General features: G+C 39.4%; 1 protein-coding gene and 1 long non-coding RNA gene across 2 annotated transcripts; both read right to left on the bottom strand.

Annotated features, from left to right (window-relative positions):
- Positions 1–9,957: 9,957 nt before the first annotated feature.
- Positions 9,958–11,605, bottom strand: LOC146713480 (uncharacterized). The gene is made up of 2 exons (XR_014917924.1): positions 10,862–11,605; positions 9,958–10,671 (listed from the first exon to the last, which is right to left on the bottom strand). It is a non-coding gene; the product is annotated as an uncharacterized LOC146713480 (long non-coding RNA).
- Positions 11,606–12,290: 685 nt separating this feature from the next.
- Positions 12,291–17,190, bottom strand: LOC146713479 (uncharacterized). Its single transcript, XM_085438232.1, has 4 exons — positions 16,884–17,190; positions 16,356–16,394; positions 12,555–13,592; positions 12,291–12,461 (listed from the first exon to the last, which is right to left on the bottom strand). Exons 3-4 carry the CDS (start codon positions 13,575–13,577, stop codon positions 12,291–12,293), a joined length of 1,194 nt encoding a protein of 397 aa, XP_085294358.1. The 5' UTR covers positions 13,578–13,592; positions 16,356–16,394; positions 16,884–17,190.
- Positions 17,191–18,165: the final 975 nt, after the last annotated feature.

Here is an 18,165-nt window from a genome sequence, read left to right as displayed (position 1 = left end):
ACCGTAAGTTTGACTTTTTCTGCTTAACTGAAATCTGGCAACAACCTGATGACTTTTCTCAGCTAAACGAATCTGCTCCTCTGGGGTTTGTTTACTTTTCTAAACCCCGCTGCTCAGGTTGTGGGGGTGGTCTCGCGATCCTTTTTCGCCAGCACTTGAAAGTCCTGCCAGTTAACGTTGATACCTTTAGTTCTCTAGAGGTCCTTGCATGTGAGCTGACTGGACCCATTCCCACTATCATAGCTACTGTATACCGCCCCCCCAAACCTAACCCTGTCTTCCTCAGTGACTTTGCTAATCTACTAACCCATCTTTCATCTCTCTCCCCAAATGTGATCTTGGTGGGAGATTTCAACATTCACTTGGACAATAATGACCTTCTGCTCACCAGAGACTTTTCCTCCTGTCTCGAAGGCTCTGAATTTAAACAATTTATCAACTTTCCCACTCACTCTAAAGGACACACCCTGGACTTGGTCTGCTGTTCTGGTCTTACTCCCTCGAATCTTTCTGCTACTGAAATCCCCATAACTGACCACTTCCTCTTTTCATTTAACCTCACTCTCTGCTGCTCTTCTACCAAGCCAACCCGTCTCATCTCGTTCCGCAACATCAAGAACATTGATATGGACATTATCACTACCAGTTTGGACAATGTTCAGATTCCGGACTTCTATTCTACTCCTGATGATTTGTTGTTATATTATAATAATTGTCTACGCACTGTCCTTGATTCTCTGGCTCCTGTAAAAACCCACTCTGTTTCCTTCGCTCGCTCTGCTCCCTGGTTTACCTCTGACCTCCGAGCTCTGAAGGCCAAAGCTCGGCAGCTAGAGCGTAAATATAAGAAATCTGGTTTAACTGTTGATTCAGAAATCTATAAATACCACGTACTTACTTACCACGTACGGGTTAGTATCTTGCCCAAGGATACTTGACATGCAGACTGGAGGAGCCAGGGATCGACCAACCTTCCGATCAGTAGGTGACCAGCTCTACCTCCTGAGCTACAGCCACCCTGATGGCTGTGCTGACTCCAAAGGAGTTGAGTTTCCTAAGGAGGTATAGCTATTGGTGGCACCTGAAAAGCTCCTCAGTGCTGGCAGAGAATTTCATGATGGTTCCCAGGTATTTGTACTCCTCAACTACCTCCACTGGCTTCCCGTGGATGGTGGTGGTGACTGAAGCAGCCAGATCCCGCTGCCTACTGGAGAAGGTCACCACCATCTCTTTGGTTTTGCTCATGTTCAGTTCAAGTTTGGAGCTGTCACACCACTCTACAAACTCCTGAAGCCCCGTGGTGTTGTGAGGGGCCTGACAGCAGTGACAGGAGAACTGTGTCGTCAGCATATTTAACCAGGTGACAGTTGGGCTGTGTGGATCTGCAGTCATTGGTGTAGAGGATGAAGAGCAGGGGGGAGAGCACACAGCCCTGGGGGGAGCCAGTGGAGGTGGAACGGAGACCAGAAAGAGAGTTGGTGACCTGAACTTGCTGAGTCCTGTTGGTCAAAAAGTTCAGTATCCTCAGCTGATCATCCAGGTTTAATCGGGAGGAAAGTTTAGTGGCCAGGATATGAGGCTGCAGAGTGTTGAACGCTGATGATAAATCAGCAAACAGAAGTCTGGCAGAGGAGTCAGGGAGCTCCAGATGTTTGTGGATGGAGTCCAAGATGAAGATTTTTGCATCATCGAAAACCTCTGCGTGCACAGTAAGCAAACTGGAGTGTATCCATCAGGGGCCAGTTGCTCTTACGATGTGCTGTTTTATGATCTTCTCTGTGGCCTTCATCGCCAGGGAGGTGAGGGCCACAGGACGAAGATCATTCAGAGACTTTGGGTTGTTTCTTTTGGGGATGGGGATGACTGTGGAGTGTTTCCACAGCTGGGGGACAGTGTGACTGTCAATTGAGTGTTGAAATAGAGTCAGGAACACAGTTCCTAGTTGCCCTGCAAAGTGCCTCAGAACTCAACTGCTGATTGTCAGGGCTGGGTGAGCTCCTCTCCCTGGTCCTCCTGAGGGCTCTCACCACGTCCTCAGTCCTGAAGGTGAGTGCAGACCTGCCAGGTTTGAGTGAGGATCGGGACTCCTCAAGCTGTGTGATGTTGTCTGTCTCAAACCTGGTGTACAAAGCGTTGAGGTCGTCAGGGAGGGAGGAGGGATTGCTGCCCTCCACCTGGATGGTTCTTGGAGTGGTGACCACAGTATTCACAGAGGCCATGGTTTTGAGGCCCTGCCAGGCTGAGTGGAGGTCCACTGTGGTGAATCTTTTTTTCAACTGTGTCTTTGTAGTCCAGTTTAGCAGTTTTTATGGCCCTCTTGACCTCCCTGTTGACCTCCTTTTTATCCAGTGCAGAGCCAGTGAAGAAAATCCTCTTTTTTTATTAAGGATTTCCTTGAGCTCCTTGATGATACAGGGTTTGTTGTTGGGGTAGATGGAGACTGTTTTGAGGGGATAATGTTGTCAACACAGAAGGAGATGTTTAATGTCACTGTGTCGACTTGTTTGTCGATGTCATCAGAGGGAGAAAGAAGGCTGTCCCAGTCAGTGTCTTCGACTCACCCTACATCCTTGTAGGGTGAGGATACTTTCCTCTGTCCACTGCTTGATGTTTTTGGTGACCTTTTTAATCTTCTTGATGACTGCGGTGTAAGCAGGGCAGGGGCCAGGAGGATGGTGTGGTAGTCTGCTGAGCCGAGAGGGGGGAGTGGTAGGGCTTTAAATGCATCTGGTACAGAGCCATGGCATTTATCCAGAGTCTTCCCCTAACATGTGCTGCATGAAACACACTGTTGGTATCCCTTAAGTGACTTGTCAGGGGAACAGTGGTTGAAATCACCCAGGATAAACTTGGGAGAGTCCGGTGATAATTGTTCCAGTTTGTACAGAGTGTTGGTGAAGTACTCTGTGGCTTTAGTTGCATCAACTCTGGGGTGGATGCAAACCAAGATGATGATAAGCTGTGGGGATTCTCTGGAGAGATAGTAGGGGTTCAGGGAAACAGCCAGAAGCACGATGTCTGTAGTGCACAGCTTCTCCCTCACAGTGACTGTAGAGCACCAGCTGTTGCTTACATACAGACAATCGCCGCCCCCATGTTGCTTCCCGGTGCGTTCGCGGTCTCTGTCCATACGAAGAGGTGGTGAAAAGCCATCAATGTGCAGCGTGCTGTCTTTGTCGCTGTTGTTTAACCACGATTCCATAAAAGCCAGAACGGAGGCAGTTCTGTACTCATGCAGGTGGTTGACGCAGGCTTGCAGCTCGCCCAACTTGGAGTGGAGAGACCGCACATTAGCAAGGATAATGGATGGCAGCGCTAGTTGTTTGTGTGTCTCCCTCTTGAGTCTGCCCCCTCCTGGTTACCTTGTTATTGTGAGTTTTTCGATTTCCGTGCCCACAGAGTATTTCCTCGCGAAAGTAGTCCGTGGGAGCCCTGCGGAAAAGCCGGACACCAGGTGAGCCATGACCCCAAGGCTCACCTACACCAGGTGAGCCTTGGGGTCATGTCGAGTGTCGAAAAGAAGTCCGAAAATAATAAAAAAAAGGAAAAGGAAAAGTATACAAAGATACTGAGTAGACAGCTAAAAACAACAACGAAAAGAGCATTAAAGTTAGAAAAAGAATGGAAAACTGCTCAGCTGACTGGCCAGTCCACCCCATGAACAGTGACCCGGTTGATGTGTCATTTTAAAGTTTGTTGACATAAAGAAAAAAGAACGATAAAAAAGATAGTCAAGGAAATACTGATCCTTTTCACAGACTGAGTTACAGTACAAATAGAACAACACTTGTACAGTTTTGTTTAACATTTTTGTTCATTTTTTCTTTGTCTCCTCCTTGTGTTATTCGTCTCTCTAACAGCAGATATGTCTGTTAACTCTTCATCCGCCTACAACAATGTTCTGGGTGGCCAATGCTCGACGGTTCGTTTTTATATGAACATTGGCTTCACTTCGTTGAGAATCACCCTCATCCTCCCTCTCTGCACCTTGGTCCTCTGCCTGGCTCACCAAAGATGGAGGCAGCAGCGCTCCTTTAAAACAGCAAGTCACGCCGACATCATCACTTATCACATGGTTGTCATCGAGCTGATGTGGATCTTGGGCAGTTTCTTCTATTTATATGGCACACACACTAATCACTCATTAATGGCAGTGACAGGAGTATATGTTCGTTACATAACTTTCTATGCAGAGATATTCTTACACATCCTGACCTGTGCAGAGCGTTACCAGGCTGTTGTTCACCCCATCACCTACCTGAGTCTAAGAACTGCCCGTGGGGTCAAGATGAGAAACATCAGCATTGGATGTGCTTGGCTGCTAAGCTTTGGAATGACCTTAGTTAAAGCTCTTTGTATCCGTAATTACGTCACCATTCAGCTGTTCTGTACTTTGGTTTTGTCAATAATAATCATATCTTTCTGCAGCCTGTCTGTTCTCTATGCTTTGATTCGTTCAGGGCCAGGAGACAGAGTCAGAGGAAAGGAGTTGGTCAACCAAACAAAGCAGAGAGCTTTCTACACCATCACAGCTATATTAGGCATGTTCTGGTTGTGGTTTGTAGGGCTGCTTGTTAGCATCACGATGAACCAACACCCTGAGCTGAATTGCACTATCAAGTGTGTGGTCGATATGAGTGTAAGCTGGTTCAACTTACCAAGTCATTTGATTTTGCCTCTCCTTTATCTACACAGGGCAGGAAAACTCACATGTTGCTTTTATAAGAATAAGTGAATGCGAGGGTTAACTTGAGGATGATAAATTGCATATGCACTACTATAGTCTTAAAGCGGAAAAGTCCAGATGCTATTGCTGCTGCTATAGAGTAGATAACATGTTTTTACATGAAAATCTATATATTTAAATATTTAATTCTTTTTTGGGAAGGTGAAACTGATTCAAGTTTTAACGGTGGTGTGGGGGAGGGGGAAGGAAGTTACCTTTTCACATAGGACATAGGTTTGATTAGCGTTTACCTTTAATAAATGACGCCATCATCTAAAAACTCTAAATTATATGTATTCAGCTTTTTTTGTCTAAGATACATATTTGTTTGGATTTTAGATAAACGAGTTCTGGCGCTTTAGGCTCTGACATCAGTTGCATCGTCACATAAAAGTCTAACTTTTTATTATACTCTGTTAATGATGGGTAAACATATATGTTGAATGACAAGATTTTAATACTGTATTCAGATCATGTCTGTAGTTTCTTCCCCTCTGCTGTTGGACACATGAACAATAACCGTATGACTGTTCCCACCACTAACACATGACCCTACACTGTGTTCACTGCAGCATTCCATGTTTGGCACTGATCACCACCTGCACTCATGTATATATCTATCTACTTAGCACTTTTAATTCTTATTTTTATTTTTATTTTCATGTCTATTTAAGCGTAATTTATGACAGTATGTTTGCACTGAAGCACCGCAGCAATTTCCTAATGTTGTAAACCTGCTCAACATTTGGCAATAAAACCCATTCTGATTCTGATTCTGATAATGTTTGCATGCATTTTAATAATACATTGTTGCAATTATATCCTTGAATTAATGTGTTTAAATGTATGATTAACTGAACCAGAAAAGATGAATATTGTAAACAGTCATATAAAATTAAATAAACTTGGTTTTGTCATGTGACACTTGATGATTAAACACATCTTCTTCTATCAGCAAGACAGCAAAAATTTGCCTGTTGAAATTTACCGTGAAAGTATCAGAAAATATGTGCATGGAAATGAACTCACAGCCCCACTCATGCATGCTCTGTAAACAAGGACGTGCCATAAATTCAAATAAAGTGCAAGTCCAAGCCACTCAGTAAGTTCTCAAAGAGAGGAAAAAAGCAATCGGAGAGAAACGTAAAGAAGAAACCATTTTTCTAACAAGGTAAAGTATTTTTAAAGAGCCTTTTCTCCTTGAACATTTAAAGGTTGGTATATTTTTGGTGGAATTGAATGGACTACAAACTTATCAGCTCTTACCAATTTTTTTTTTTTTTTTATAAAAGAAATGAACAAATTCTTAGAAACATTGGTTAATATAATTAGTGATACTGAATCCAGTATAACAGTGTAACTTATGTTGTTTAGTTCACCAGTTCAGTTTCCTAATCTAATACACTTTCAGACTTTTATGTGTAATTTAAGTCAACTTAAATGAAAGTGAATTTTGTTTTGGAACATAATGAAATAAAAATTACTCCCTTTAGATCATATTCAAGAAGTTAACTTGTAGTTTATGTTAATGGTTGTCAGATTCAGTGCAGTCTATATTTTGGTTGGATAATATGAAGGTAAAACAAACACAACATGTATGCAAAAGGTAGCTATAACTCCATAAAACTACTAAAAACCTTGTGTCTTATTGTCACTGATCATTTTTAAGTATCATGCATTTCATCTCAGGGAATCCTGAGTTTTGACACAGCATTTTCCAATTAGTACTTTCAGTCAATTTGTATTTGAACTGATTGTAGTTTTTCAGTTAGGATTTTGTCATTGTTGCTAATATTACTTGGTTTGCTTCCTTATATTTAAATTCTCAGGCTTTTTAGTTGTAGTTATCTGTATCTGTAGTTACCCATCCCTTTCATCAGGAGAGGTTGAAAATATCTGCTGCAGTTGTTTAACAATAAGAATGTAATCTATCGTAGGTGTGTTTCAGTCTTTTTTCACTTACTCTTTTCTTTAATTTTTATTCTAACACTGCGTCTCTTTTTACTTTTAACTCCTAAGACCTGCAACATATGCAGCAGAAATGTTTTCCAACTCCGCCAATGTCACCTCCAACAATCTTCTGATCTACAACTGCACCACAATCACCTTATACATAAACACTTGCGTCTCTGCATTGAGAATCATCCTCCTCTTCCCTCTGTGCAGCCTTGTCCTTTATCTTGGTCGCCAACAATGGCAGCAGAAATGCTCCTTCAACACAGCAAGCCACTCTGACATCTGCACCTACCACGTGGCTGCCATGGAGCTGATTTGGGTTTTGGGGATTTTTATCGAGTATGGTGGCATATACACGTCTCAGACAGTGATTCAAACAGTGGGGTCTTTTGCTTGTTTGTTTACTTACTATGGAGAGATTATTTTTCATGTCCTGACCTGTATAGACCGTTACTTGGCTGTTGTTCACCCCATCATTTACCTGGGATTAAGAAATGCCCGTGGGGCCAGGATCAGAAACATTAGCATTAGCTGTACTTGGTTGCTGTGCCTTGGAATGGCACTTGTTACAGCTACATATGCACTTAACAATAATACCATATTGTTGTTTTGCTTTTTAGTTTTGTGTTTAATAATCATATCTTTCTGCAGTCTCTCTGTACTCTGGGTTCTGATTCACTCAGGGCCAGGTGGTGAAAAGGAGAAGCAAAACCAGTCAAAACTGAGAGCTTTCTACAACATCGTGACTATAACCTGTGTTGTTTGGTTGTGGTTTCTGGGGGTCTTTGGTTATATAGCTATGAACAACTCACCTGTGCTAAGCAGCACTGTGAAGTGTGCAGTGCAACTTAGTACATACTGGTTTAATCTTCCCAGCAGTTTGGTGTTACCTCTGCTGTATCTGCACAAGATAGGGAAACTCTCATGTTGCTTGAAGGAAAATATGAATCTGTAGTCTGGGACGATCCAGACAACAGGCCTAATTATATTTCTGTCACCATCCAGCTACATTCAATACTGCAGTAGTCAAAATATATAAGATATTCTTCTTTTTTTTACAATATTGATTTGTAATAGAGGTTCATGTTGAAATGTTTGGGTTGTAAAGTCTTTCCCAGAATTTTAACAGGTGTTGTAATTTGTTATTAGGGTGTTTGAAAAGATTTCGTAGTGGTCTCTGTAGAATTTGTCCTTGTATTACTTAATTCTTAGGTCTTTAATAGATGATAAATTGGTTGAATTCCAATCAGATTTCAATAGTGTGTTTAAGTGGTGTCTGGGTAAAGTCGACATCTAATAGGGTAATTCAAAATGACACAAGTTTTTGTTTTTGTTTAAATTTAACACATTTATGAATACAATGTTAATCATGTTAAATGTAATGATTTGATAAGTTTTGGTATGGACAAAGTTAAACAATGTTTAGTTGGAGTCTAAAAATCATTTACAACACAAATTGGCTCTTTAAAAAAAGTATTTATGTTTTCTTGCACTTCATTGGGGTTAGTTGTAGTAGCTGTTGTTAAGGTGATTTTAAGGCTTTCTTAGCAGTCTCTGTAGAATTTGTAGGATATTTTGTCTTTTCTTTAATATATTGTGTATTTGTGTAGTGATATGATAGTTTTCATATAGTTTTTTTTTTAATTGTCCAACTCCTTAAAAGATGATACATAGACTAAATGGCCATTATATTTAAATTCTGCATTTCAGGGCTGTCTTTGTAAAGTAGCAACTAACAACATAAATATGTCTAATTGTAATGAAAGGATGGGACATATTTGTAATTGTTTCTGTTTGAGTTTTGTATCCTCTGTATACAGTTTCTTCATCCAGGTAAATGCATCAAGTAAACTGTTGCAACAAAGATATGTAATATCATGATGGCACTGTGTCCAGTACATATCTGTCATGTATGTGTGCTGTGTGAATAAAATGAATTGATTGATTCTTCCCTTTTTATGAATTCATTTCCTGAAACGAAATGAATTCATAAAAAATTCATTCATTCATTCATAAAATTCATTCTTTAGAATCTTTGGATTCTAAATAAGTCAGGACTTATTTTGTTACATATCTCTGTAATGGTCCTCTCCGGTTTCCAATCCGTGCTTCTTGCTGTTTTCTGGTGTGTGTGTGTTTGTTTCTCCTCTCTCTCCTCTCTGCCTTACTCATTTGTGGGTTTTGGCCTTTGGCCAATGCACCTGTGCCCAGTTTACTCACCTGCTGCACATCTTCTGTGTGTCTCCAGCTACTACTTAAGGTGGAGGCTCTATGGTACTCATTGCTGGATCGTTCTACTATTCTAGTCAGTGCAGCCCCGGCTCTCTCAAGTTAATTGTGTTTTAGTTGTCGTGTTTCTGTGGAGTTTTAACCTTTGTCCAAACCTTCCTGGATCTTTCCCTGTTTCCTCTGGATATATTGTATTAGAGTGATTCATGAGTGTATTTTGGTGTGGGGTGCAAATGGGGGCATGTGAGTGACTGGCTATCAAGAAGTGGAGTTTGAATGTATTCCCCTTTCCTTGGATTCAGAGCCTGCTCAATGCTGTATATAGCAGGTAGTGTCCCTGTAAATAAACTCAAGTAACTGAATTATTCAGAGTCCAGTTGTTCACCTTGCCAATCAGCATGTGTTTCACCCATTCAATCATTCCCTTAAGATTTGGCAAAGAAAAATATAATTTTTCTTTTACCAATTTAAAACCTTTTTCAAGAGTAATTTAAGTATGTCAGATGACATGATTTGATAAGTTCTGGTACAGACAACATTAAAGAATGCTCAGTTCTGACTCTAAAAAACCCCACTAACAACACAAATGGGCTACCGTTTTGTATTTATTTCTTTTTTCTTGTATTTCATTGGTTGCTGTTTTCAAAGTGCTCTACACTGAAAAAAAATTGGAGTGACATTTACTTAAAAAAAGCTAGGCAACTTTTTCCACACAGAAAGTGCTTGTAATCTTTACTCGGGCTATTTCTAAGTAATATTTACTTACTAGAACCATCTATTTTTTATGTGAAATACACAAGTAAATTGCACTGGCAATACTCATCTACAGGTTGTAACTTTTACTCAGAATACCATTGCATCCAATTACAAAACCCAAGTGAACATTGCTGATATTTCTTTGTGTTTCTTACTCATCTTTTCTTTGTTATATTCTATGTAATTATTAAGTAATATTTATTATGAATGTACTAGTTAATATTAATCGAATTGAATAAATATTCTTATTATTCTATTAAATAATAAATCAATATTTTCTAAAACAAATATTTGCAGCTTAAGAGACACTTTTATTTCACAGTTGAAATGGCATAGATATATTTAAAATATCTACATAACATTATAACCACAAAAAACATGGCCATAGAACTTCTTGATCGCAAATTTCAAAACAGAGCATATACACATATACAAAAAAACAACAACATGCTATTCAAAAACTCAGTGTGCACTGTCCCCTTTCTTCTAATCAACTTTCAGAACACATACATCAACTCTGTCCATTAACAGTTGCAATCACTACCTTTGCAGACATTCTCAGAACGTTCAGGACAGAAAGAACTTGTATAAAACTGAGCAACATTTGAAATTACTGTCAGAAAACAGACAAAATGCAAACAAATTAATTGTGCTGGACAAAAGCACAAATAACACTGGAACACTCACACTAAAAGTTTCTTGTGGAGAGACTGGACCTTTGGTGACATTTTAAGGATGTCAAGCTCAAGAAACAGCTTCTGAAATACCTCAAACGTATATTTCAGTTTCAGTGGGTAACTTAAGTTGACAGCATAGATGACACCCATGAGCAGGAGGCAAGCGTTTGTCACACTTCCGCAGTCCTCCAGAATTTCTGTCCCCTCAATGATGACCGACACGTTCACAGGATCTTGGTTTTCCTGTGCCACATTGGGATGGATTACGATGATCTTCATCATGTGATTACTGCAGTCCTCTTTCAATGCTTCTTGGCTGACGTCCTCCTGTGAAAACAAACAAACCACAATTAGAAATAACTAGAATAGATTCCAAGTAAAAGAAAAGGTTAAGAGAAAAAAAAATGTAAAAATAAAAAAGAGGTAGAGAATCTTTGACCTTCAATATATCATCACAAGTGAAGACCAGATTATAAGGTTAGACAATTTTAATACAGTCATTATGATCATCAGATACCTGATGGTCTTTGATCAGCTCCTCTCCACTCTCTCCAAGATACTCAACTAAGCAACGAATGATAATGTCCCTTCTGCCATCGACATGATGCTATTAAACCCAAAAAGAAAATTTATTGCAGAAAATACACAACATAACATATGTAACATACATACATAACAGCACATACAGATGTAAACAGAAAGTTACCCATGGAGAATGTAAGCCTGCAGCTACATTCTAACGTTGTGAAGTGTACAACTTAACATGAATTTCTCAACGATGTGTGTTAAGACAAGAGTCCAGTGCATGTCATAATCTGTGGGTCCAGAAACTGTCTCTGCCCAGTGAGGAAAGTTTTCTGCCTCATCACTGGACATGCAAATGAATTTTTTGCAACATATCAGTACCTCCTATCACAATATTAACCAGTCAAGGACAGGAATTCCCACACACAAGAGTAATATTTTGGGAAATAATTGTATTGGAGTCTATGGGCAGCAGGAAGGGATCTCGCTGCACTCAGAGGGTCACTTTGAAAATTCTGTAAATTTCTCTGCTTTTGAGCGCATATTAAGGGAGAGATGACAGGTTTGTATACACTTGTAGAGACAATCATGTGCATAAATTGTTAATTGTGGCCACAGTGTCAGGATCAGGAGAACAGTTTCAGCCAACACAGACACTGATCAGAATAAAGGACAAGTTCAGTATTTTACACTTAAAGCCCTGTTTTCAGTTTATGATGAAATCGAACGATTTTGATTGAAATTTGGACACATGCTGCTGGCCCGAGCTTTTTTGGTTTCTGTGGTAGCACATCCCCACCTCCACAATGGCTTCATAGGTGCACTGGAACAATCCTTCCTAAAATGCATAAAACTGTCGTTTACAAAGACGTGAAACTCACCGAGTGATCAGAAGTGTTCACTGATATGTTCACACAAAAATTGCTGCAAAAGATACTTTCCAACTGGTTTTTATTGTAGTTTTTGTCCAACTCCATTGACTTGTATTAGATGTGCTGTGATGTACGGTATTAGTCCGCCGCTATTCCATTCTATTATTCAAGCTCTCGGCGGAAGAATGTACAGGTGTAAGGCGTTTGAAAAAATAGGTCCAGTTTTACAACAAATGGTAAAACACCTGTTGGAAAGCATTTTTGCAACGATTTGTGTGTGAACATATCAGTGAACACCCCTGACCACTCGGTGAGTTTCACGTCTTTGTATGAAGCCATTGTGGAGGTGGGGGTGTGCTACCACAGAAACCAAAAAAGCTCCGGCCAGCAGCATGTGTCCAAATTTCAATCAAAATCGTTCGATTTCATCATAAACAATCTGAAAACAAAGCTTTAAGTTTAAAATAACAAACTTGTCAACTTGTCCTTTAAATAAGAGTGATACATTCTCAGTGTGTATGACCTCATCTTTTCCATTAGATTATGTAATTAAAATAATTTAAAATTATTGAGTGAGTCCAACATTGGTTTTATTTTGGTCCCTGCAGTCCCGCCCTTCCTTCGAAATATCTCCAGGAGTTTGGTGGTGTACCTGTCCAATCTGGACAAAAACGTTCGCTCCAGATGAATTGTGGTTATTCGCTTAAACTCCTCTTTGATCTGAAATGAGAGATAAAACACAAAATCATGTCAAAGATGACTCATGAGATCTCACATACACTTAGTTGCTGCATGAACAAGAACTGGATTTACCTGATTTTCACAGAACAGAGAAGGCCACCTCTCTAAGAGGTCTTGGATTGCGGGGCAATCCTTGACAACCTCTTTTCTTCTCATAGCGAAAGACTTCTCCATTTTCTCATTAATTGCCCTCTCATTGTTCTTCTTCTTCATTTCCTTCAGCAAATCTAGTCTATCCATCTCTAAGGTTTCCTCAGTCTCACCGAATGGCAGTGGTGGCAGATAGTTGACTTCAGCTTTTTTGGCCCTTTTAAAGCCTTTAAGTGAACCCTCTTCACTGGAGCATCGTCTCTTCAGTGTGTTCACCTCGAGCTCTGGAATGGCTAATTGGCGACCTCTTAACTTTGCCCTGTAGTTGCCCATTTTATACTTTATCCTCTGTTGCCAACCATATAGGCCATTAAAAGAACCTGGCTCTTTGAGGCATGGGTATTTTGCTACCAAGGCTTCAGCAACAGCTAAAATCTGGACACCAGTTGGATATGCTGTGAAGCCAAATATAGTCTCTGCAAGCTTCTCAAGAATGCTACTAGTTACGCTTGGGTTGTTCAAAAGTGTGCCATCATTTTCATAAGCTTGCTTTCCTGCTTCCAGTGCAAGGTCTATATCATAAGAGAAGTCTGGTATTTCAAACTTAAATGGCCATGGCTTAGACCTGTAGGATGGTCCACTCTCATCTGGGGAGGACAACAGGATTGTGTCGCATACAGATGAGGAGGAGCTTGCTTCTGTAGATAGTGGAACTGGAGATTCGACTTCTGACATGTCCACAGTAGTGAGACTTAAGATTACTGGTTCAGTTTTTACTACTTTGAGGTTAGCTTTATCTTGTACTTCCTCAATCGAGGTCAAAGTGAAGAACTGACCATCGAAATCCATGTCCTGGTACATAACAGTGAATGGTCCTGTAATATCAAATGTCTCTCGAAGAACATCATTGAGGTCCTGAAGTGTGCTTGGGATGCCTGCAGGTAAAAGTAGTTTGTGGACATCATCCTCCCCAAAAATTATCCGCAGTTTCGCTGAGGGTGCCATATCAACAGGAAGAAGCTGCAACAACAGAAGAGAAATACAGACATTTATTCACAAGCTTCTCTCCTCACATTTCAAAAAGATAGGCAAATGTGGTGCTTTAAAGTTGTCAGGCGTCTTCCTGCAAGGGTGTATGAAGCCAAAGGATAAAAATCTTTAAGCTCTCTTTGCTCAAGTAACTGCACACTCCCTGTGTTCTCCAGCTCATAACTCCTCAGGTGTTCATTGTACCATGTATTTTGTTGTCTCACGAAAAAAGTCAGTTTGTTACAAATCACCATTATCTGTAACACTTCAGAAAAGTCAGGCAGTCCTGCAGTGGAACCACAACACAACAACATTCCCACTGCATAGTTGGTGCCTAAACTGCACACATTATTGGCAACATGCACAGCTGTAACAGCAGGGAATCTGCATTTCACCAGGTCTTTTAGATCATCCTTAAGCACATCTAAAGAGACCTCTGTTGTTTTTGTGACCGCAAGTGATGGTTTGACAGAATGTGATTGATGATATGCAACCATGAGCTGGTGCTTATTTGCAAGAGACAGCAAAATATTCCTGAAACAACCAGTGTGTCTTACCACCTTCTTGAAAAAGCTGTGTTTGGCCTCGAATCTCATTGTCCAGAGGGCAGCTAGGGGGCCAAATTCCCGAATGAGCTGAGGATAGTGCTCAAGGAAATGGTGCTTGGGAATGAGCTTATGTTGGGGGAAAACATCAAGGAATCTGCTTCGGTGTTCTGAAATGATGCTGTCAAGATAGCAAATGCTTTCTTCAGTATGGGCTCGAGACATGACAAGGTCCACAATGTCTTTCAGTGTCATCAGCATCTGCCATACAGGCTCTTGTTGGGGTACTTTTAAACCTATAATCAGAGGCAAAAGACGTAATAAGCACCAATTTTCATGTGCGTTGCCCCCTACTGATTTTCGAGTCGAAAAGTTAGCAGGAATGAGATGAGGGCGATTTGTTTTATCACTCCACTTGTATGGGAAATTGGAAATGGCATCATTCAGTTCCATGAGAGAAAAATATTTTTTCTTGATCAAGTTATCAAATGCCAAAGCCAGTTCCACTGGAACAATACCCTCCAGCAGATCATGTAAAACATCTGGAGGGTAACCAGATGTAACATGAAAATGCTCAAGTTTTTCTGACAATGCACACTGTTTTTTTACACCATAACAATGAGGGTGATCTGGACTAGACACAGCTGTCTGTACATGCAGTGTATGTTGATCTTTGGTTCTTTGATGAAAAGACCCAGATCTCACTTCATTGGACTGAAACTTGGATTGCTCCCCAACACAAAACCGGCAGATGTATGACCCTGCAAAGCTTTCGACAAATCCTGCCACAGAGTGCGCCCCCAAATTATCTGCCACCACACTGACCACAGTCCCTTTAATGGCTTTCCCTAACGCTGGAACAAAAAGACCATCTTTCTCCAAGCTTTGGATATCTGTTAACAGTGGCTCTAAAACTCGCTGGAATCCAAACTGCTTGGTGTCTTCAGCCTTACACAGAATTGCAAGGTAGATTGATGTCAATGTGGAACGTAATTGCACCGGAATGTTTCCCAACACCCAATAGACAGCTGTGACTTTGTGCTTTTTTCGAGATGTCCCAAGAGGATTACATACCTCAAAGTCATCAATGTACAGGATGAGACTCACTCTGTTCTCCTCTACAGAGAAAAACTTGTTGTTTTGATAGTGAGATCCATCACGAAATGTCTGGTACTTAAAGTCATTTTCAGTTTTTTTTTCACCTTCAAATGTGTTTTCTTGAAAAGACTTACTTAGGACCTGCACCAAGGAGGGCAATATTGGGACATACTGGAAGGTTTTGCCCTTTTTTTTATCAAGTATGTGTTCTTCTGGTTCAACAACTGAAAAATGCTTCTTCATAAATTCTCTTCTCTTGTAATAAGTTGTGAAAGGGCCACCTGTCCCCAAGGCAGTACTTATAGGGTGTGTCTCACAAAGATTTTTCACTAAATCTGAGATAATGGCTGGATCCAGATCACAGTTATGGCTTTTCAAGGTGGACACCACCACATCTCTTAAAAGTGGACCAGATGCAGAGGTGGATATAAACTGAAGCTCATCTACTATTTCATCAATGCATTTGTTTGGGACATTGAACATGCTTTCTAACTTTAAAAATAGATGGCCAAATTTCTCTTTTATATCTTGAGACAACTCCTGTGGTTCCCCATCCCAAAGCTCTAAGCTCTCTTCCACATAGGTCTCATCCTGAGCAAACATGGGTTCATTAGGTTTGCTTTTTAATACTTCAGTTTTAAAATCCTCAAGGGTGTGTGACTGGTGTTTTCTGTGTCTATGTGTAGCAAAGGTGGAATAAATATTTGTACTGAAGTTGCAGTCTTTGAAGACACATGCAACTACTTCAAACTTCCTTAAGTGGTTGTTAAGATGCTCAAAATACTGCTTCTCTGAATTAAAAAAAACAGAGCAGCAAAGTAGACAAGTAAATGAAAGAGGTCCACTTTGTGTGACCATCTTCACATGGTGTCGAGACAAATGGGTCTTAAGGGCATTAAATGTTTTAAACGAGCAAGGGCAATCAGTGTGAAGACAAGGGACTGACTGGCTGCGACCACCATTTCCATGCTTTAGTCTGTAGTGTTTTAACAATCCCAACCTCTTCTCTGACTCAAAGCTACATATCTTACACATCCATCTCATGTTGTGGCACCTTAAACAGACAAATTATGTGACAAGTTAAACCTAATCGTTACTAATTTGATCTTACCTTGTGGAGTTCAAATTAGCAGTCAGAAGGTCCTATGTTCTGTAAAAAAAAAAGAAAAAAGAAAAAAAAAGAAAAAAGGTTATCTATATGCTTTTCAACTAATTTCTACTAACTCAAGGATGCACACTGATATTATTATTATTTTTTTTACATATGTTAGTTCGGTGGCAAATTTAAAACAGGTCAATATGAAGACTTGAGTGAAATCGAGTGCGTATATCGTTTTTTGTTTTGTTATTTTTCAAAATACACCTCATGGCAGCTGTGCAGCAATTATTTTAAACTGGACCGTGGTCGTTTTATTCACAAAGACGTTAGTTAAGGCAGCAGGCGTGTGTTGTTTAGGTGGCCATCTAAGCTGTAAAGTGCTGTGGGAAATTCTGGACATACCTCCTGCCAGGAAAGTTAGTCAGCAAGTCTAGCAGGAAAATACACTATTTGCTAGCGCAGCTTCTTTCAGTGCGGAGAAACTGACTTAAGTAGGTGAGCCAACAGGAACGTACAAAGTTTGTTCCGCTTAAAACTTACATTCATGGTTCTACTTCTTCCCGTTTCCGTCAAGTCTGCCAACCGTCGAAATGTGGACCATGGTATGTCTGAAGAAAGACCGCTCAAATGTGGGGAGGGGCTTTGACGTCATGCTCCGAATGCAGAGAAGGTGGCCATATTCACTGATGTCACTCCATTACATTTTACTTGGAAATATCAACTAATTAAGCCAATGAATTGGTTTAGTGAATATTACTTGGATCGAATGATTCAATTTACATACAAAACTGAGGACACATAATTACAAACAATCCTCAAGTAATGCACTACAAGAAAAACTGCTATTTTAAAGTAATAGCACTGAATTTGTAATTTTTTGTAAAATGTATATAGCTAATTGAAATAATAATTACAGGGCCAAAAAAACATTTTTTTCAGTGTATAAATAAATTTTACTCAGCTCGGCTTGATTTATTACACATTTCTTTGAATTATAAATGCACTTTTAGAAAATATGATGCATTCAAAAGATGTATTTAGTTCTTATTTGAGCTTTTTATTAACATACAACATATTTTAAAAGTAGTTACGGTCCTTGAAATTTAAATCTGTGAGGTTAACTCAATAAAATTTAACAGGAATTAACAGCCAGCCAGGAATGCAGACACCATCATGGCTTTTATAAAGAAAACAGACTTTGACAATGCCTATGATATAGATCTCACTCTTTTTTAGTACTTATAACCATGGTATCAAAGTCAAGAGAAAATAATTACAGATACATAATCTAAGAATACTCAAGATACAGTAATTTGAAGAACGAGGAACAAAGATGTTCCTTTAATTCTAATGTTTAAGATATTAGTTTATACTAATGTAAAACACAGTCCTTGTCAAGTTCTAAAATTATTAAAATCAGTCTTGGAACAATAAGACATATAACACTTTGTTTTTTTAACAGTTTTAATTTTAGCTATCAGTAAATCATCTTACGCCATAAAGCAAATCTGAATAATTTACATCTGTTTGCATTAAAAACTGGTATCTGTACATCCATTGTTCCAATTATTATTAATATTGTTAATGAGACATGTATAACAATAACTAATTATGTAATAATAATAATTATGTTAATATTATTAGGTTATTATTAATATATATACATATATATATATATATATATAATTGTACAATATAATTGTTCATATTGTTTTTTGGTAGTTTATTGCACTGTTATGCAATTTATGTAATTACTATGCACTTAATGCAGACATATTATTAAAATTTGGGCTGTAATGGTTGTATTGATGTATACAACTTG

This window comes from Copadichromis virginalis, linkage group LG3, assembly GCF_057382275.1.
Source record: "Copadichromis virginalis isolate Kocher_CV1m ecotype Utaka linkage group LG3, C_Virginalis_male_GT1.1, whole genome shotgun sequence".
Taxonomy (NCBI): domain Eukaryota; kingdom Metazoa; phylum Chordata; class Actinopteri; order Cichliformes; family Cichlidae; genus Copadichromis; species Copadichromis virginalis.
This window is presented reverse-complemented; position numbering and strand designations above follow the sequence as displayed.